The 17,188-nt window shown below is 47.3% G+C and overlaps 1 protein-coding gene across 1 annotated transcript; it reads left to right on the plus strand.

The window, feature by feature from the left end:
* The first annotated feature begins 447 nt into the window (after window positions 1-447).
* Window positions 448-15,640, plus strand: crlf3 (cytokine receptor-like factor 3). Its single transcript, XM_072442653.1, has 9 exons — window positions 448-540; window positions 6,780-6,906; window positions 10,372-10,579; window positions 10,656-10,743; window positions 10,809-10,986; window positions 12,323-12,551; window positions 14,931-15,066; window positions 15,148-15,260; window positions 15,336-15,640. Exons 2-9 carry the CDS (start codon window positions 6,790-6,792, stop codon window positions 15,593-15,595), a joined length of 1,329 nt encoding a protein of 442 aa, XP_072298754.1. The 5' UTR covers window positions 448-540; window positions 6,780-6,789; the 3' UTR covers window positions 15,596-15,640.
* Window positions 15,641-17,188: the final 1,548 nt, after the last annotated feature.

The raw sequence follows: 17,188 nt of genomic DNA on the forward strand, positions 1-17,188 counted from the left end.
AGTCATAATTTATATAAACTCACAGAATTTATACAAATATATAGTTCAGGAGGTAAAAGTGTAATTGTACTTTTATTTTACAGTTTATTTTAAGAAAGATCAGCCCAAAGAAATAAAGGCAATAATTATTTTTGCGCAAATATTAACTAAAAACGTAATTTATGAAAGGCTAATTTGTAAAACACGCACTCACACACTTCAATCGAATAATTTTAAGTGTGTTGAGCTGCATAAACATGTGAACTGAGATGTTATAATTAATATCTCGTCTAATTATTGTCATTATTCATCTGTTTTGGTCGTCCGTCATAAAAGTAAAGACAACGGTTCGTTTGACAGAATTCACGCCTTCTATTGGCTAAGCTGTATGTCAATCAAGCCGTTCTCGCCTGTGATTGGCTCTTGTCGCTAAAAGTCGGAAATGTCCTTTTTTTGCTTCTTTTTTGGACTTGAGCAGAAACTTGAGCAGAAGTTGTGCAAGAATCGTTTTCTCACGGAGAGAATCGACCTGGAATGAGCCTCAAACACCGCTAAAAACAGGTAATTAAACCGGTCTATTTACCGCGCACACGATTTGAGACGTTTAACACGCGTTTGGACGATCTGTGGCAAACTATGAGCGAGTTTCTCATGTTTGTGACAAGTTTCATCTTCACTTCATTGTTTTTCTGCTTCAACAAAACACGATCAACCAAAACAATGGCGTTTTTATCAGTTTTTTGGCCTTATTTACGTATATTTGTCCTTAAAAAGGCGTTTGACACTCCCCTTGTTGTTGCAGCACTTCCGTTTTGTTTACTGACAACAACAGCTCTTTTGGCTTTTTATAAATGTCATATTTATTCATCAGGATCATATTTAATATAATATAACCGAATATATTTAAGTACATTCAGCCAATGTTTGTTTTTCTTTGTCAGATTCATAAACGCTCTGTTTTAAAGGCTTTATTACGCCTTGGCCTTGATTTAGTAGTTGTAGTACGAGTATAGTTGTTGTATATGGAGTATTTGTATTTGTTGTGGTAGATGTAGTAGTAGTTGCAGTTGTAGTAGTACTAGTAGTTGTTGTATATGTTGTATGTAGTAGTTATTAGTACTTTATTATTTTAGCTAGTAGTATTAGTAATAGATGTAGTAGTTGTAGATTATGTAGTTGTTGTAGTAATAGTAGTAGATAATGTAGTAGTAGTAGTAGATGTAGATGTAGATGTAGATGTAGATGTAGATGTAGATGTAGTAGTAGTAGTAGTAGTAGTAGTAGTAGTAGTAGTTGATGATGATGATGATGATGATGATGATGATGATGATGATGATGATGATGATGATGATGATGATGATGATGATGATGATGATGTAGTAGTAGTAGTAGTAGTAGTAGTAGTAGTAGTAGTAGTAGTAGTAGTAGTAGTAGTGGTAGATGATGATGATGTAGTAGTAGTTGTAGTAATAGTTGTAGATGATGTGGTAGTAGTAGTAGATTATGTAGTAGTAGATTATGTAGTAGTAGTTGTTGTAGTAGATGATGTGGTAGTAGTTATAGTAATAGTTGTAAATTATGTAGTAGTAGTTGTAGTAATAGTTGTAGATGATGTGGTAGTAGTAGTAGATTATGTAGTAGTAGTTGTTGTAGTAGATGATGTGGTTGTAGTTGTAGTAATAGTTGTAAATTATGTAGTAGTAGTTGTAGTAATAGTTGTAGATGATGTAGTAGTAGAAGTTGTTGTAGTAGATTATGTAGTAGTAGTTGTAGGAATAGTAGATTAGTATTAGTAGTAGTGGAGGCATTTGAATACACATACCTGGAAAGTTTGCAATTAATAAGTACCTTAATTGGATTTATTGTTAATTAGTGAATTTATTCATATTCACAACAGCAGAAAAGGAGAAAACATTGATCGAGAAAATAGAGAGTGAAATGTGAGTTTAATGTGCACGTTTACAGATAAATACACCGTGAAGTACACAGTGAAATACACAGTGAAATACACAGAGAAATACACCGTGAAGTACACCGTGAAGTACACCGTGAAGTACACTGTGAAGTACACGTGAAATACACCCTGAAGTACACCCTGAAGTACACCGTGAAGTACACTGTGAAGTACACCATGAAGTACACCGTGAAGTACACTGCGAAGTACACGTGAAATACACAGTGAAATACAGCGTGAAACACACCGTGAAGTACACCGTGAAGTACACCGTGAAGTACACCATGTAGTTTCCTGTGTAGACATTTGTAATTGTGTGATCTTCTTCACGTCGGGTAAATACGGTAAAATTGTACAGATATTTCATAGTGTTTAGAGTCGGCATATTTGATTATTTAAAATGTGTGTATTTCATATTAGGTGTGTGCAGGTTACGCAGCTGTTGTGTATTTGTACAGCTGTTGTGTATTTGTACAGCTGTTGTGTATTTGGTTCTTAAAAACAGAATATAATGTGCAGTATTCTAGATGATTATGTGTGTAACTGAATCGAATCACGAGTGACTCTGAATCCAGATCGTACTGTGCCTGGTTTGTGAAGTTTCAGTCGTTTTAGTTGAATCGAGTCAGGATTTGTCGAGACTAAACCAGGATATAAACTGTTCTAAACTCGGATCTTCTTCTCGTTTCTAAAGCTGATTTTCAACAGAGAGAATAAGGCATGGAGCGAGTTAACTGGAGTTTTGGGACCGTTTAATCTGGATTTTCCTAAATCTTCTGCATTCCGTGTGAATAGTTGCTTTTGCTCGAGATCCGAGTCATTTTCAGAGCTTTAAGTCGATAAATCGTCGCACGTTTGTCGTAAATCACGAGTTTTTCTTGCTGCATGTAAAAGTTGCAGTGAAGATTCCACACTCATCGCATCGTGTCCGTGTGTGAGGGGCGTGCCCGTGTGTGAGGGGCGTGTGCAGACAGGCCCGGAGCTGCTGTCGGTGTCTCAGAGTCGCAATATTGTCTGTAAATACTGTTCATAACTGCAGCGTGTGTCGGACCAGGATTAACACAGTGAGAACAGGGAACAGGGGATGAAGAGCCAGGAGAGGCATTCAGCAAAATCCTCTCTAATTCTCGTCTCCAGTCCAGACCCAGGGGGAGGAGCTGGAATTATTTTTTATCAGCTAAAGCCCCAGTGTAAATAACATAAACATGCATTAGTTATAGATTTGAGCTGTAGAAAGTGACATTTTATTCTACATTTTGAAGTTTTAAAGTTCTTGTGATGTTGGAATAAAGTGGTTTGAACTCGTGTCGTGACGGTGTTTGTCTTGAGTAAATGTTGTGTAAAGAAACATTCAAATCTAGAACTGCAACTAATCAAATTATTCCAATCGAATAATCGTTAACTTTACACAGGTTCAAATTAATCCTTCAGAAAGTTTGATTTGATGCAGCAGAAGGTCAAAAACCAGGAAGGAAAGAACATTCTGAATTTTATTGTCGTTTCGCTGGAACAATTGTTGTTACGCTGGGGTTTCAGGACATCTCTGACGCTGCGTTATCGAGGAGCAAAACCATCGTTAGCTTTGTTAGCTTCATTAGCTTTGTTAGCTTCGTTAGCTTCGTTAGCTTCAGACCTTTTGCTCGTCAAACCACCAGAGAGAGAGATGTATGTAACGGTTTATGAAATGACAATATGACGTTCTTTTGTGAGAAGAAGCATCACTTTATCCCCTTCAGCGGTGCTTTCATGCAGATGTATTCTGCTCCAGCACAAACCAGTTGTTCTGCGTCTGACGTCTCCATAACAACGGCTCAGTGTTGTGTTTGTGAGTGAGAGAACAACCAAACACACAACGTACAATGAGTGAACACAGAGGCTTTGGTTCTGGGACAGTGGAGAAGGGCACGATTAGAACTCCACAGCGCGCCTGTGGGTGGGCACAGGTGGGAGGGACTTAGACCTCCATGGGCACCTGTGGGTGGGCACAGGTGGGAGGGACTTAGACCTCCATGGGCGCCTGTGGGTGGGCACAGGTGGGAGGGACTTAGACCTCCATGGGCACCTGTGGGTGGGCACAGGTGGGAGGGACTTAGACCTCCATGGGCGCCTGTGGGTGGGCACAGGTGGGAGGGACTTAGACCTCCATGGGCACCTGTGGGTGGGCACAGGTGGGAGGGACTTAGACCTCCTGTGGGTGGGCACAGTGGGAGGGACTTAGACCTCCCGTGGGTGGGCACAGGTGAGAGGGACTTAGACCTCCATGGGCGCCTGTGGGGGGGCACAGGTGGGAGGGACTTAGACCTCCATGGGCGCCTGTGGGGGGGGCACAGGTGGGAGGGACTTAGACCTCCAGTGGGTGGGCACAGGTGGGAGGGACTTAGAACTCCATGGGCGCCTGTGGGTGGGCACAGGTGGGAGGGACTTAGACCTCCTGTGGGTGGGCACAGTGGGAGGGACTTAGACCTCCAGTGGGTGGGCACAGGTGGGAGGGACTTAGAACTCCATGGGCGCCTGTGGGGGGGCACAGGTGGGAGGGACTTAGAACTCCATGGGCGCCTGTGGGGGGGCACAGGTGGGAGGGACTTAGAACTCCTGTGGGTGGGCACACATTCACACAGCAGTCTTCACAGACACTGGGGCGAGGCGGGTTCAGTGTCTGGCCCAGGGACACAAGGGCAGTGTTCACCTGAGGCAGCTGCGATCACCTGTGGGTCAGAGGATCTGACCGCTCGACCTGGACGTTTACCTTCTGACCTTCTACTGCTGCCCAAATGTGCAGAAGATTTATGGAGTTAAACAGCAAGTTTCAGTTTGAGAAAGAGAAGAGGACCTCGAAAACAAGAGACGAATGTGAAGTACATGAAAGTACATCATCCGTGTACTTTTATGACCATTTCAAATACAATTATATTTGTTTTTGGTGAATCCTTCAGCTCTTCAGTAAATGGAGTTGTGCAAACTTCAGACGGATCAGAGAGTTTAGAGTTTAGAGTAATTTCCTTAAAGAGCTCGACTCTTTAGGGAACACATTAAATTAAACATTAAACAATAATTTAAAATAACGAAGTTTCAAGAGTCGGGTGTAACATCAATCTTTAAAAATCTTGTAAAAAAAAAACATTCTAAATTTCCAAACTGAAGGCAAAAGTCAAGATGCTCAGATGCATGTGACATTTAGACCTTTATTATGTTATATACAATATTTTACTTTGTTTATGCAATAAAAGATTGTGACACAAGATTGTAACCCTGACATTACTTTAGCTGAAGCTCAAAAACAAGTTTGAGGCTGGAAAATGGTTTCTTTTGTATCTTTATAAGAAAAGCAAACTATGAAAACATATAAATGTGGTTTTAATCTGTCCTAAATGTCTCGTTAGTGGAAAAGTGTTCATGATTTTATGATTTTGTGCTGTAATATCCACTTTGTCAGCCTTTGGAGAAGAGGTTTAGGAAAATGTCTTTTAGTTTAATAAAGGTTAATTAAAAAGAATGAAACTGACATTTATGCCCTGTAAAGTCAAAATGGTTGATTTTTTTCCCCCTTTTCACCTAAAACCATCTTTAGATCTGTTGTGAGATAATCGTTATAAATGTGTTAAAGTTCATTTTGCCTCCAGAACATTATTATTATGACATCAGCTCTTTTGTGGGACATCGTTTTAACCTTTTGATTTTGCTGCGGTGCAAAGATCTGCTGCTCAGCGCTGCAACCTGAGCGAGGAGGAAGTGCTCTTGCACACATCCTCTGTTTCTGAGCGACTGTTTCTCAGTGTATGTTTCTGAACGTTTGTTTCTGAACGTCTGTTTCTGAGCGACTGTTTCTGAGTGTATGTTTCTGAACGTCTGTTTCTGAGTGTATGTTTCTAAACGTCTGTTTCTGAGCAACTGTTTCTGAGCGACTGTTTCTGAGTGCCTGTTTCCGAGCGCCTGTTTCCGAGCGCCTGTTTCCGAGCGCCTGTTTCCGAGCGCCTGTTTCCGAGCGCCTGTTTCCGAGCGTCTGTTTCTGTTTCCGAGCGTCTGTTTCCGAGCGTCTGTTTCCGAGCGTCTGTTTCCGAGCGTCTGTTTCCGAGCGTCTTCTGTTGCCGAGCGTCTGTTTCCGAGCGTCTGTTTCCGAGCGTCTTCTGTTTCCGAGCGTCTTCTGTTTCCGAGCGTCTGTTTCCGAGCGTCTGTTTCCGAGCGTCTGTTTCCGAGCGTCTTCTGTTTCCGAGCGTCTGTTTCCGAGCGTCTGTTTCCGAGCGTCTTCTGTTGCCGAGCGTCTGTTTCCGAGCGTCTTCTGTTGCCGAGCGACTGTTTCCGAGCGTCTTCTGTTTCCGAGCGTCTGTTTCCGAGCGTCTGTTTCCGAGCGTCTGTTTCCGAGCGTCTGTTTCCGAGCGTCTTCTGTTTCCGAGCGTCTGTTTCCGAGCGTCTGTTTCCGAGCGTCTTGTTTCCGAGCGTCTGTTGCAGAGCGTCTGTTGCAGAGCGTCTGTTGCAGAGCGTCTGTTGCAGAGCGTCTGTTTCCGAGCGTCTTGTTTCCGAGCGTCTTGTTTCCGAGCGTCTGTTGCAGAGCGTCTGTTGCAGAGCGTCTGTTGCAGAGCGTCTGTTTCCGAGCGTCTTGTTTCCTAGCGTCTGTTTCCGAGCGTATATTTCTTCAGTTTGAGTACTGCAGTTTCATTGTGCTTTTACTCCTTCGTTTGAAGTAACATTACTCTCACTGTGAGTAGAGGGACAAAATTAAATCCATCCTTTGAAAATACCACATTTGGAGCATTAATTTACTCGAGTAAATTCTTGTACTATTACTTAGATAAGAGTACTTAAGTACGAGTACAGAGTGCTCCGCCCACTTTGTGCTGTGTCGCTGCAGGGGGAGGAGCATGTCTGCGGAGGTGGACCTTCTGCTGCAGGAGGCCAAGGAGAGCATCGAGGCGGCTCAGAACTATCGCAGTGAGCTCCAACTGAGGCTCCATGGACTCAACCAGGCCCGCAAACAGGTACCACAGGTCAAAGGTCACTGTCTAGAGCCCGCAAACAGGTACCACAGGTCAAAGGTCACTGTCCAGAGCCCGCAAACAGGTACCACAGGTCAAAGGTCAGAATCTAGAGCCGGAAAACAGGTACCACGAGTCAAAGGTCACTGTCTAGACCCCGCAAACAGGTACCACAGGTCAAAGGTCACTGTCTAGAGCCCGCAAACAGGTACCACAGGTCAAAGGTCACTGTCTAGAGCCCGCAAACGGGTACCACGGGTCAAAGGTTATGGTCTAAAGCCCGCAAACAGGTACCACGAGTCAAAGGTCACTGTCTAGACCCCGCAAACAGGTACCACAGGTCAAAGGTCACTGTCTAGAGCCCGCAAACAGGTACCACAGGTCAAAGATCACTGTCTAGAGCCCGCAAACAGGTACCACGGGTCAAAGGTTATGGTCTAAAGCCCGCAAACAGGTACCATGGGTCAAAGGTCATGGTCTAGAGCCCGCAAACAGGTACCACGGGTCAAAGGTCACAGTCTAGAGCCTGCAAACAGGTACCACAGGTCAAAGGTCACTGTCTAGAGCCCCCAAACGGATACCACGGGTCAAAGGTCATGGTCTAGAGCCCGCAAACAGGTACCACGGGTCAAAGGTCACTGTCTAGAGCCCGCAAACAGGTTCCACGGGTCAAAGGTCACAATCTAGAGCCCGCAAACAGGTACCACGGGTCAAAGGTCACTGTCTAGAGCCCGCAAACAGGTTCCACGGGTCAAAGGTCACAATCTAGAGCCCGCAAACAGGTACCACGGGTAAAAGGACACAGTCTAGAGCCTGCAAACAGGTACCACGGGTCAAAGGTCACTGTCTAGAGCCCGCAAACGGGTAACACGGGTCAAAGGTCGCAGTCTAGAGCCCGCAAACAGGTACCACAGGTCAAAGATCGCAGTCTAGAGCCCGCAAACAGGTACCACGGTTCAAAGGTCACAGTCTAGAGCCCGCAAACAGGTACCACAGGTCAAAGTCACAGTCTAGAGCCCGCAAACGTACCACGGGTCAAAGGTCACTGTTTAGGGCACGCAAACAGGTATTGCGGGTCAAAGATCACAGTCCAAAATAGACCGAATGAATCATAGTGAATTCTACGTTAAAGAGAGCGTATGGTCCAGTTTAGGCTTCAGTTTGTCGTATGCCTTCCCCGCTCGTCTCTCGCTTCCTTCCTCTCGTAGCGACCTGCGGCTGCCACATGTAAACAACACCACTTCCTTTTTGAGACACAGAAAAGGAGCCGTTTCAGAACAAGTGTGTCCCAGAGTGTAACCCTAACCCAACTATGAACGTGTGTACAGAGCTCTGGACTACAGGTTACCATAGAAACACTCAAACACTTAGAAATAGTCAGACCGTCAGATACTGTCAGAAACACACATAACCAGTCAGAAACACTTAGAAACACTCTGAAACTCACAGAAACAGTCAGAAGCACACAATAAGAAATGAGAGGTTCGGTCTATAGGAGTTTTTGTTTAGTGTTAGTGTTTTTTAAACTTCCTATAAGTTATCTGTCCTTTTCCTCTGTATCTACCTGCGTTGCAACAACGGAATTTCCCCATGTGTGGACAATAAAGGAATGTCTTATCTTATCTTATAATCAGTCAGAAACACTTAAAAATAGTCAGAAACACTTAGAACCACTCTGAAACAGTCAGAAACACTTATAAACAGTCAGAAACGCTCAGAAACACTCAGAAGCACACAGAAACACTTAGAAACAGTCAAAAACACTCAGAAGCACACAGAAACACACAGAAACAGTCAGAAACACTGAAACTCACAGAAAGTCAAAAACACTTATAAACAGTCAGAAACACTTAGAAACAGACAGAAGCACACAGAAACACACAGTCAGAAACACACAAACAGTCAGAAACACACAGAAACAGTCAGAAAAGGTCAAAAACACACAGAAACTCTCAGAAGACGTGATGTTACTGCAGCTTCTGGGATCTGCAGAGGTGGAAGTATTCGAGTAACGTTTGAAGAAGTGTTTCACCACAGAGTTGTTTTCTTACTTCTTCTGTTAACCTGAGTTTAAATACATGTACAAGTAACAGTTTCTCAAAATATTAGTGTTACTCGTACTTTAGTCATTATTTGGGTCACTACTTTACTACAGTGTTATGGTAATGTTACTTTTACACAAATAAATTCAAACAATCATGACACAAAAGTACTTTAAAACAGGAGGTCAGTCACATGTGGCTGAACGGAAGGACCACACTGATAATCGCTCATCTTTATCAGACTCTAATCTCGCTGTTTCCGTGGAAACAACCAGAGCGTGAGATAGTGTCGTGTCTACACAATATTATCAGCTGTGCATCTTAAACATTTGTGGATCCATCTGCGTCCGCCGCTGTGTTTGTAGCTCGTCGTGTCTGCGGTGAGGTCTCGTGAGGAAGTGAAACCGACATCGCCAACGATACAGCCTCCAACTTTAGCAACAGTTACAGGAGTTTTACCGACATTTGAGTCTTCAAACCCAAACGTCTGCAGACCTTTAGCGACCAATCAGAGCTGTGCAGTTCATCACAGTTTAATCTAGTCGAGGGTTAACGTGCACAGGAACAGTTTTGCCTCATTTCTTTGACTTCTCTGCATGTGAGGGGCGTGGCTAAAGCTAGTGTGTGTGAGGGGCGTGGCAAAAGCTAGTCTGTGTGAGGGGCGTGGCTAAAGCTAGCGTGCACAGGAACAGTTTTTCCTAATTTCTTTGACTTCTCTGCATGTGAAGGGCGTGGCAAAAGCTAGTGTGTCTGAGGGGCGTGGCAAAAGCTAGTGTGTCTGAGGGGCGTGGCAAAAGCTAGTGTGTGTGAGGGGCGTAGCTAAAGCTAGCTTGCACAGGAACAGTTTTGTTTCATTTCTTTGACATCTCTGCATGTGAGGGGCGTAGCTAAAGCTAGCGTGCACAGGAACAGTTTTGTCTCATTTCTTTGACTTCACTGCATGTGAGGGGCGTGGCTAAAGCCTCTACGGCGCGTTTGAACCTCTCTTTATGTCACGCTTTGGCTTTGGTCAGACGCTTTATGACCTGGAAATATCATATTGTGGCTCTTGACAAAGCGAGTGCCGCGCGGCCATAAACAGGAAACAGCCGTTGCTGACGTCCTACGCTAGCTTTGTGTTGCTAACATGCTTTGCTAGTTTTGTGTTGCTAACGCGCTTGCTAGCTTTGTTTTGCTAAGGCTCCACATAGTCGTTAGCATCAGTGGAAACACGGCGCTTTAGCACGAGATCAAGTCAGAGTTTGGAGACAAATGATTGTTCTTTTTTTCACATGCTTTATGTTATGTCTCATCCAATCACCTCGCTGCGATGTGTAGCTCCTCCCGGTTTGGGCGTGGCTACCTGGCTCTGGACCTTTCGGACGGTGGAGACACTTCGTAGATCTGCTCCGTCTCTCACAAACGCCCCTCCGGGTCTCGTCCTCAGGTGCGGGGCAGTTCCAGTCAGGCCCGGGACGCTCTGCAGAGACACTTCTCAGAGCTGCAGTCGTCCGCCGCTCGGCTGCTGGACGAACGGCTGACCGCACTGCTGCAGGAGGTGGACGCCATCGAGGCCGAGAGCATCAAGCCTCTGGACGACTGCCAGGCCCTGATCGAGCACGGGGTGGGCCAGGCCGACGAGCTGCTCAGAGAAGGTACGATCTGGACCCGGAGCGTTCTGGACGAGCACAGGGACATTTCTACTGTAACTGACCAAACGTGTGTGTCCAGGGGAAGCCGCTCTGAGGTGTGGTTTGGGCGAGAAGGAGGACAAACTGGGCAGCTTCACGAAGAAGGCTCTGCACATCCAGCTGGACAGGTAACCCCGGTGACACGACACGTCTGATGTTGTGTTCTAACGCGCTGTTCTGGTCCCTCCCCCAGCCTCCCGGAGGTCCCCGCCCTGGTGGACGTGCCGTGCGTCTCCGCCCAGCTGGACGACTCTCTCCTGGGCGCGCTGAAGGACAAAGTGTCCCGGCACGGCGCCGTCTCGTCCTATCCTCCTGTGCAGATCGAGGAGCTGCAGGAGCGGCCGGGCGGCATGCTGGTGCGCTGGTGCAAGGTGAGGGGAACACGGAGGGTCACAGAGAGTCACAGAGGGTCACAGATGGTCCGAGAGGGTCACAGAGAGTCACAGAGGGTCACAGAGGGTCACAGAGGGTCACAGAGAGTCACAGAGGGTCACAGAGGGTCACAGATGGTCCGAGAGGGTCACAGAGAGTCACAGAGGGTCACAGAGAGTCACAGAGAGTCACAGATGGTCACAGATGGTCAGAGAGGGTCACAGAGGGTCACAGAGAGTCACAGAGGGTCACAGAGGGTCACAGAGGGTCACAGAGAGTCACAGAGAGTCACAGAGGGTCACAGAGGGTCCGAGAGGGAGAGAGTCCGAGAGTAATAATTAAAGTATTCCCAGCTCTAGAAGAAGGACTTAAAGACTGTTCTGTGTGTCCTTTTCCTCAGGTGGACGAGGACCCAAAGACTGTTCTGTGTGTCCTTTTCCTCAGGTGGACGAGGACTTAAAGACTGTTCTGTGTGTCCTTTTCCTCAGGTGGACGAGGACTTAAAGACTGTTCTGTGTGTCCTTTTCCTCAGGTGGACGAGGACTTAAAGACTGTTCTGTGTGTCCTTTTCCTCAGGTGGACGAGGACTTAAAGACTCTGTTCTGTGTGTCTTTTTCCTCAAGTGGACGAGGACATAAAGACTGTTCTGTGTGTCCTTGTCCTCAGGTGGACGAGAACCCAAAGACCGTTCTGTGTGTCCTTTTCCTCAGGTGGACGAGGACTTAAAGACTCTGTTCTGTGTGTCCTTTTCCTCAGGTGGACGAGGACTTAAAGACTGTTCTGTGTGTCTTTTTCCTCAAGTGGACGAGGACATAAAGACTGTTCTGTGTGTCCTTGTCCTCAGGTGGACGAGAACCCAAAGACCGTTCTGTGTGTCCTTTTCCTCAGGTGGACGAGGACTTAAAGACTGTTCTGTGTGTCCTTTTCCTCAGGTGGACGAGGACTTAAAGACTCTGTTCTGTGTGTCCTTTTCCTCAGGTGGATGAGGACATAAAGTCTCTGTTCTGTGTGTCCTTTTCCTCAGGTGGATGAGGACATAAAGTCTCTGTTCTGTGTGTCCTTTTCCTTCAGGTGGATGAGGACTTAAAGGCTGTTCTGTGTGTCCTTCAGGTGGATGAGGATTTAAAGGCTCTTTTCTGTGTGTCCTTCAGGTGGACTATGACTTAAAGGTTCTGTTCTGTGTGTCCTTCAGGTGGACGAGGACTTAAAGACTCTGTTCTGTGTGTCCTTCAGGTGGACGAGGACTTAAAGACTCTGTTCTGTGTGTCCTTCAGGTGGACGAGGACTTAAAGGCTGTTGGACGAGGACTTAAAGACTCTGTTCTGTGTCCTTCAGGTGGACGAGGACTTTGCGGCCGCAGACTTCCGGCTGCAGTGCCGGCGCTCAGGCACTGGGGGGAGCCAGTACGAGGACGCGTACATCGGGCGAGAGCTGGAGTTCCTGGTTCTTCAGCTCGACACAAACTCAGATTATCAGTTCAGAGTGAGCTCTCGAGGAGAAGGACGCACCGAGTGGAGCCCCTGGAGCGTCCCCCAGAGCGGCGGCACCACGCTGGCTGCACACGGTGAGAACATGCAAGTGTGCGCAGGGAGAACATGCAAGTGTACGCGGGGAGAACATGCAACTGTACGGGGGAAAACATGCAAGTGTGCGCGGGGAGAACATGCAACTGTACAGGGGGAAAACATGCAAGTGTGCGCGGGGAGAACATGCAACTGTACAGGGGGAAAACATGCAAGTGTGCGCGGGGAGAACATGCAAGTGTACGCGGGGAGAACATGCAACTGTACGGGGGAAAACATGCCAGTGTGCGCGGGGAGAACATGCAACTGTACAGGGGGAAAACATGCAAGTGTACGCGGGAAAAACATGCAAGTATGCGCGGGGAGAACATGCAACTGTACGCGGGGAGAACATGCAAGTGTGCGCGGGGAGAACATGCAACTGTACGCGGGGAGAACATGCAACTGTACAGGGGGAAAACATGCAAGTGTACGCGGGGAGAACATGCAAGTGTACGCGGGGAGAACATGCAACTGTACGGGGGAAAACATGCAAGTGTGCGCGGGGAGAACATGCAACTGTACAGGGGGAAAACATGCAAGTGTGCGCGGGGAGAACATGCAACTGTACAGGGGGAAAACATGCAAGTGTACGCGGGAAAAACATGCAAGTATGTGCGGGGAGAACATGCAACTGTACGCGGGGAGAACATGCAAGTGTGCGCGGGGAGAACATGCAACTGTACGCGGGGAGAACATGCAACTGTACAGGGGGAAAACATGCAAGTGTACGCGGGGAGAACATGCAAGTGTACGCGGGGAGAACATGCAAGTGTACGCGGGGAGAACATGCAACTGTACGGGGGAAAACATGCAAGTGTGCGCAGGGAGAACATGCAACTGTACAGGGGGAAAACATGCAAGTGTACGCGGGAAAAACATGCAAGTATGCGCGGAGAGAACATGCAAATGTGCGCGGGGAGAACATGCAACTGTACGCGGGGAGAACATGACACTGTACAGGGGGAAAACATGCAAGTGTACGCGGGGAGAACATGCAAGTGTACGCGGGGAGAACATGAAGTGTACGCGGGGAGAACATGCAACTGTATGCGGGGAGAACATGCAAGTGTACGCGGGGAGAACATGCAAGTGTACGCGGGGAGAACATGCAAGTGTACGCGGGGAGAACATGCAAGTGTACGCGGGGAGAACATGCAAGTGTACGCGGGGAGAACATATAACTGTACGCGGGGAGAACATGCAAGTGTGCGCGGGGAGAACATGCAACTGTATGCGGGGAGAACATGCAAGTGTACGCGGGGAGAACATGCAACTGTACGCGGGGAGAACATGCAAGTGTACGCGGGGAGAACATATAACTGTACGCGGGGAGAACATGCAAGTGTACGCGGGGAGAACATACAACTGCACGCGGGGGAGAATATGCATCTCTACGTGGGGAGAACATGCAACTGCACACAGGGAGAATTATGTTCTCACTCTCTGCTTGTCCTCTCTCTCTGCTTGTTCTCTCCTCTCGCTCTGCTTGTTTTCTCTCTCTGCTTGTTCTCTCCTCTCTCTCCTCTCTTTGCTTGTTCTCTCTGTCTCTATGCTTGTTCTCCTCCCTCTCTTTGCTTGTTCTCTCACCTCCTCTCTGCTCTCTCTCCCCTCTCTCTGCTTGTTCTCTCTCTCCCTCTCTCTGCTTGTTCTCTCTCTCCCTCTCTGCTTGTTCTCTCTCCTTTCTGCTCTCTCTCCTCTCTGCTTGTTCTCTCTCTCTCTCCTCCCTGCTTGTTCTCTCTCCTCCCTGCTTTCTCTCTCTCTCTCTGCTTGTCCTCTCTCTCTTAGCTTGTTCTCCCTGTCAGAGTGGAGTCCTGGGACAGAGGGGTACGTGCTGAGCTTGTTCTCTTTGCTTGTTCTCCCTGTCAGAGTGGAGTCCTGGGACAGAGGGGTACGTGCTGAGCTTGTTCTCTTTGCTTGTTCTCCCTGTCAGAGTGGTGTCCTGGGACAGAGGGGTACGTGCTGAGCTTGTTCTCTTTGCTTGTTCTCTCTGTCAGAGTGGAGTCCTGGGACAGAGGGGTACGTGCTGAGCTTGTTCTCTTTGCTTGTTCTCTCTGTCAGAGTGGAGTCCTGGGACAGAGGGGTACGTGCTGAGCTTGTTCTCTTTGCTTGTTCTCTCTGTCAGAGTGGAGTCCTGGGACAGAGGGGTACGTGCTGAGCTTGTTCTCTTTGCTTGTTCTCTCTGTCAGAGTGGAGTCCTGGGACAGAGGGGTACGTGCTGAGCTTGTTCTCTTTGCTTGTTCTCTCTGTCAGAGTGGAGTCCTGGGACAGAGGGGTACGTGCTGAGCTTGTTCTCTTTGCTTGTTCTCTCTGTCAGAGTGGAGTCCTGGGACAGAGGGGTACGTGCTGAGCTTGTTCTCTTTGCTTGTTCTCTCTGTCAGAGTGGAGTCCTGGGACAGAGGGGTACGTGCTGAGCTCCAGGAGGAACATCTCGTTGAGGAGTGACTCAGTGTCTCGCTGCTGCGTCCTCTACTCCAGAACCTCCTCGTACTTCTGTGGACAGACTCTGACCTTCAAGTATGACAAACACTCTCAAGTATTTCATGAATGAAGTGAAAACAACTAAAGCCTTTGCATGTTCTGCTCATGTCTGTCCAGGATCATTGCAGTGGGAGCGCCGGAGCAAAGGGACAGTCTAGGGGTCTGTGTGGACAACAGCAGAGGACAAGAGTCTCTGCAGAGGGACCAGGCCGTCTGCATCTCCACCAATGGTGAGGAGAACAAGCAACACCTCCACCATCTGCAGGAATATGCAGAACATCCTAAACCCCTCGCTCTTGTCTCAGGTGCAGTGTTCGTAAACGGTAAAGAGATGACCAATCAGCTGCCGGCGCTGTGTTTGGGCGCCGCCGTCACCTTCGACATGGAGGTGGTCAGCATCCAGCCCAGTCTCCATGGCGACGGGTCCAGCGTGGCCAAACTGCGCGTGACCATCGGCTCCGGGAACAGGGAGGTGGTGTTTGACTGGCAGGTGGAGAACAACCTGGACGCGCTGTTCTTCGGCTGCTCCTTCGCTCACTCCGGCTGGAAAGTGCTCGTGTTCTAGAGCCTGCGTTCAGGGGCTCCTCTGAGGTCAGCTGCGTTCAGGGGCTCCTCTGAGGTCAGCTGCGTTCAGGGGCTCCTCTGAGGTCAGCTGCGTTCAGGGGCTCCTCTGAGGTCAGCTGCGTTCAGGGGCTCCTCTGAGGTCAGCTGCGTTCAGGGGCTCCTCTGAGGTCAGCTGCGTTCAGGGGCTCCTCTGAGGTCAGCTGCGTTCAGGGGGCTCCTCTTGGGTCAGCTTCTCCACCTGCTTTCAGGGTCTCCTCGGAGGTCAGCTGTGTCGGCTGAATACTGCAGTACAAATATTCACTCTTTAATAATACCTAGATTTTAAGCCCTTTTTATTCAGACTGAAATGACCCACAAGTCACAGTTTCTGAACCTTTTGGACAGTGGTCTCCAAACTACGGCCCGCGGGCCACATCCGGCCCACTGAGCCTTTCAATCCGGCCCGCCAAGCTTGTCCAAGTTATATTAAAAATGTAAAAAATTAAAAAAAACTGAGAGGTCATTCATCTAACTGAGAGGTAATTCCTCTAACTGAGAGGTCATTCTTCTAACTGAGAGGTCATTCATCTAACTGAGAGGTCATTCATCTAACTGAGAGGTCATTCATCTAACTGAGAGGTCATTCATCTAACTGAGAGGTCATTCTTCTAACTGAGAGGTCATTCATCTAACTGAGAGGTCATTCATCTAACAGAGGTCATTCATCTAACTGAGAGGTCATTCTTCTAACTGAGAGGTCATTCATCTAACTGAGAGGTCATTCATATAACTGAGAGGTCATTCATATAACTGAGAGGTCATTCTTCTGAGAGGTCATTCATCTAACTGAGAGGTCATTCTTCTAACTGAGAGGTCATTCTTCTAACTGAGAGGTCATTCATCTAACTGAGAGGTCATTCTTCTAACTGAGAGGTCATTCATCTAACTGAGAGGTCATTCTTCTAACTGAGAGGTCATTCTTCTAACTGAGAGGTCATTCATCTAACTGAGAGGTCATTCATCTAACTGAGAGGTCATTCTTCTGAGAGGTCATTCTTCTAACTGAGAGGTCATTTATCTAACTGAGAGGTCATTTATCTAACTGAGAGGTCATTTATCTAACTGAGAGGTCATTCATCTAACTGAGAGGTCATTCTTCTAACTGAGAGGTCATTCATCTAACTGAGAGGTCATTCTTCTGAGAGGTCATTCTTCTGAGAGGTCATTCATCTAACTGAGAGGTCATTCATCTAACTGAGAGGTCATTCTTCTAACTGAGAGGTCATTCATCTAACTGAGAGGTCATTCTTCTAACTGAGAGGTCATTCATCTAACTGAGAGGTCATTCATCTAACTGAGAGGTCATTCTTCTAACTGAGAGGTCATTCATCTAACTGAGAGGTCATTCATCTAACTGAGAGGTCATTCTTCTAACTGAGAGGTCATTCATCTAACTGAGAGGTCATTCTTCTAACTGAGAGGTCATTCTACTAACTGAGAGGTCATTCATCTAACTGAGAGGTCATTCTTCTAACAGAGGTCATTCATCTAACTGAGAGGTCATTCTTCTAACTGAGAGGTCATTCATCTAACTGAGAGGTCATTCTTCTAACTG

The sequence above is a fragment of the Eucyclogobius newberryi genome, unplaced genomic scaffold (genome assembly GCF_026437365.1).
Source record: "Eucyclogobius newberryi isolate DKJ021-1_F unplaced genomic scaffold, fEucNew1.0.hap1 SCAF_13, whole genome shotgun sequence".
Classification (NCBI taxonomy): Eukaryota; Metazoa; Chordata; class Actinopteri; order Gobiiformes; family Gobiidae; genus Eucyclogobius; species Eucyclogobius newberryi.

What these genes read in the sequence shown, in the direction of transcription:
- crlf3 (XM_072442653.1), top strand. Translation starts at nt 6,790, where the DNA reads ATGTCTGCGGAGGTGGACCTTCTGCTGCAGGAGGCCAAGGAGAGCATC. An exon ending in TCAACCAGGCCCGCAAACAG is followed by an intron (nt 6,907 to 10,371) that starts GTACCACAGGTC and finishes TCTCGTCCTCAG; the next exon opens with GTGCGGGGCAGTTCCAGTCA. An exon ending in TGCTGGTGCGCTGGTGCAAG is followed by an intron (nt 10,987 to 12,322) that starts GTGAGGGGAACA and finishes TGTGTCCTTCAG; the next exon opens with GTGGACGAGGACTTTGCGGC.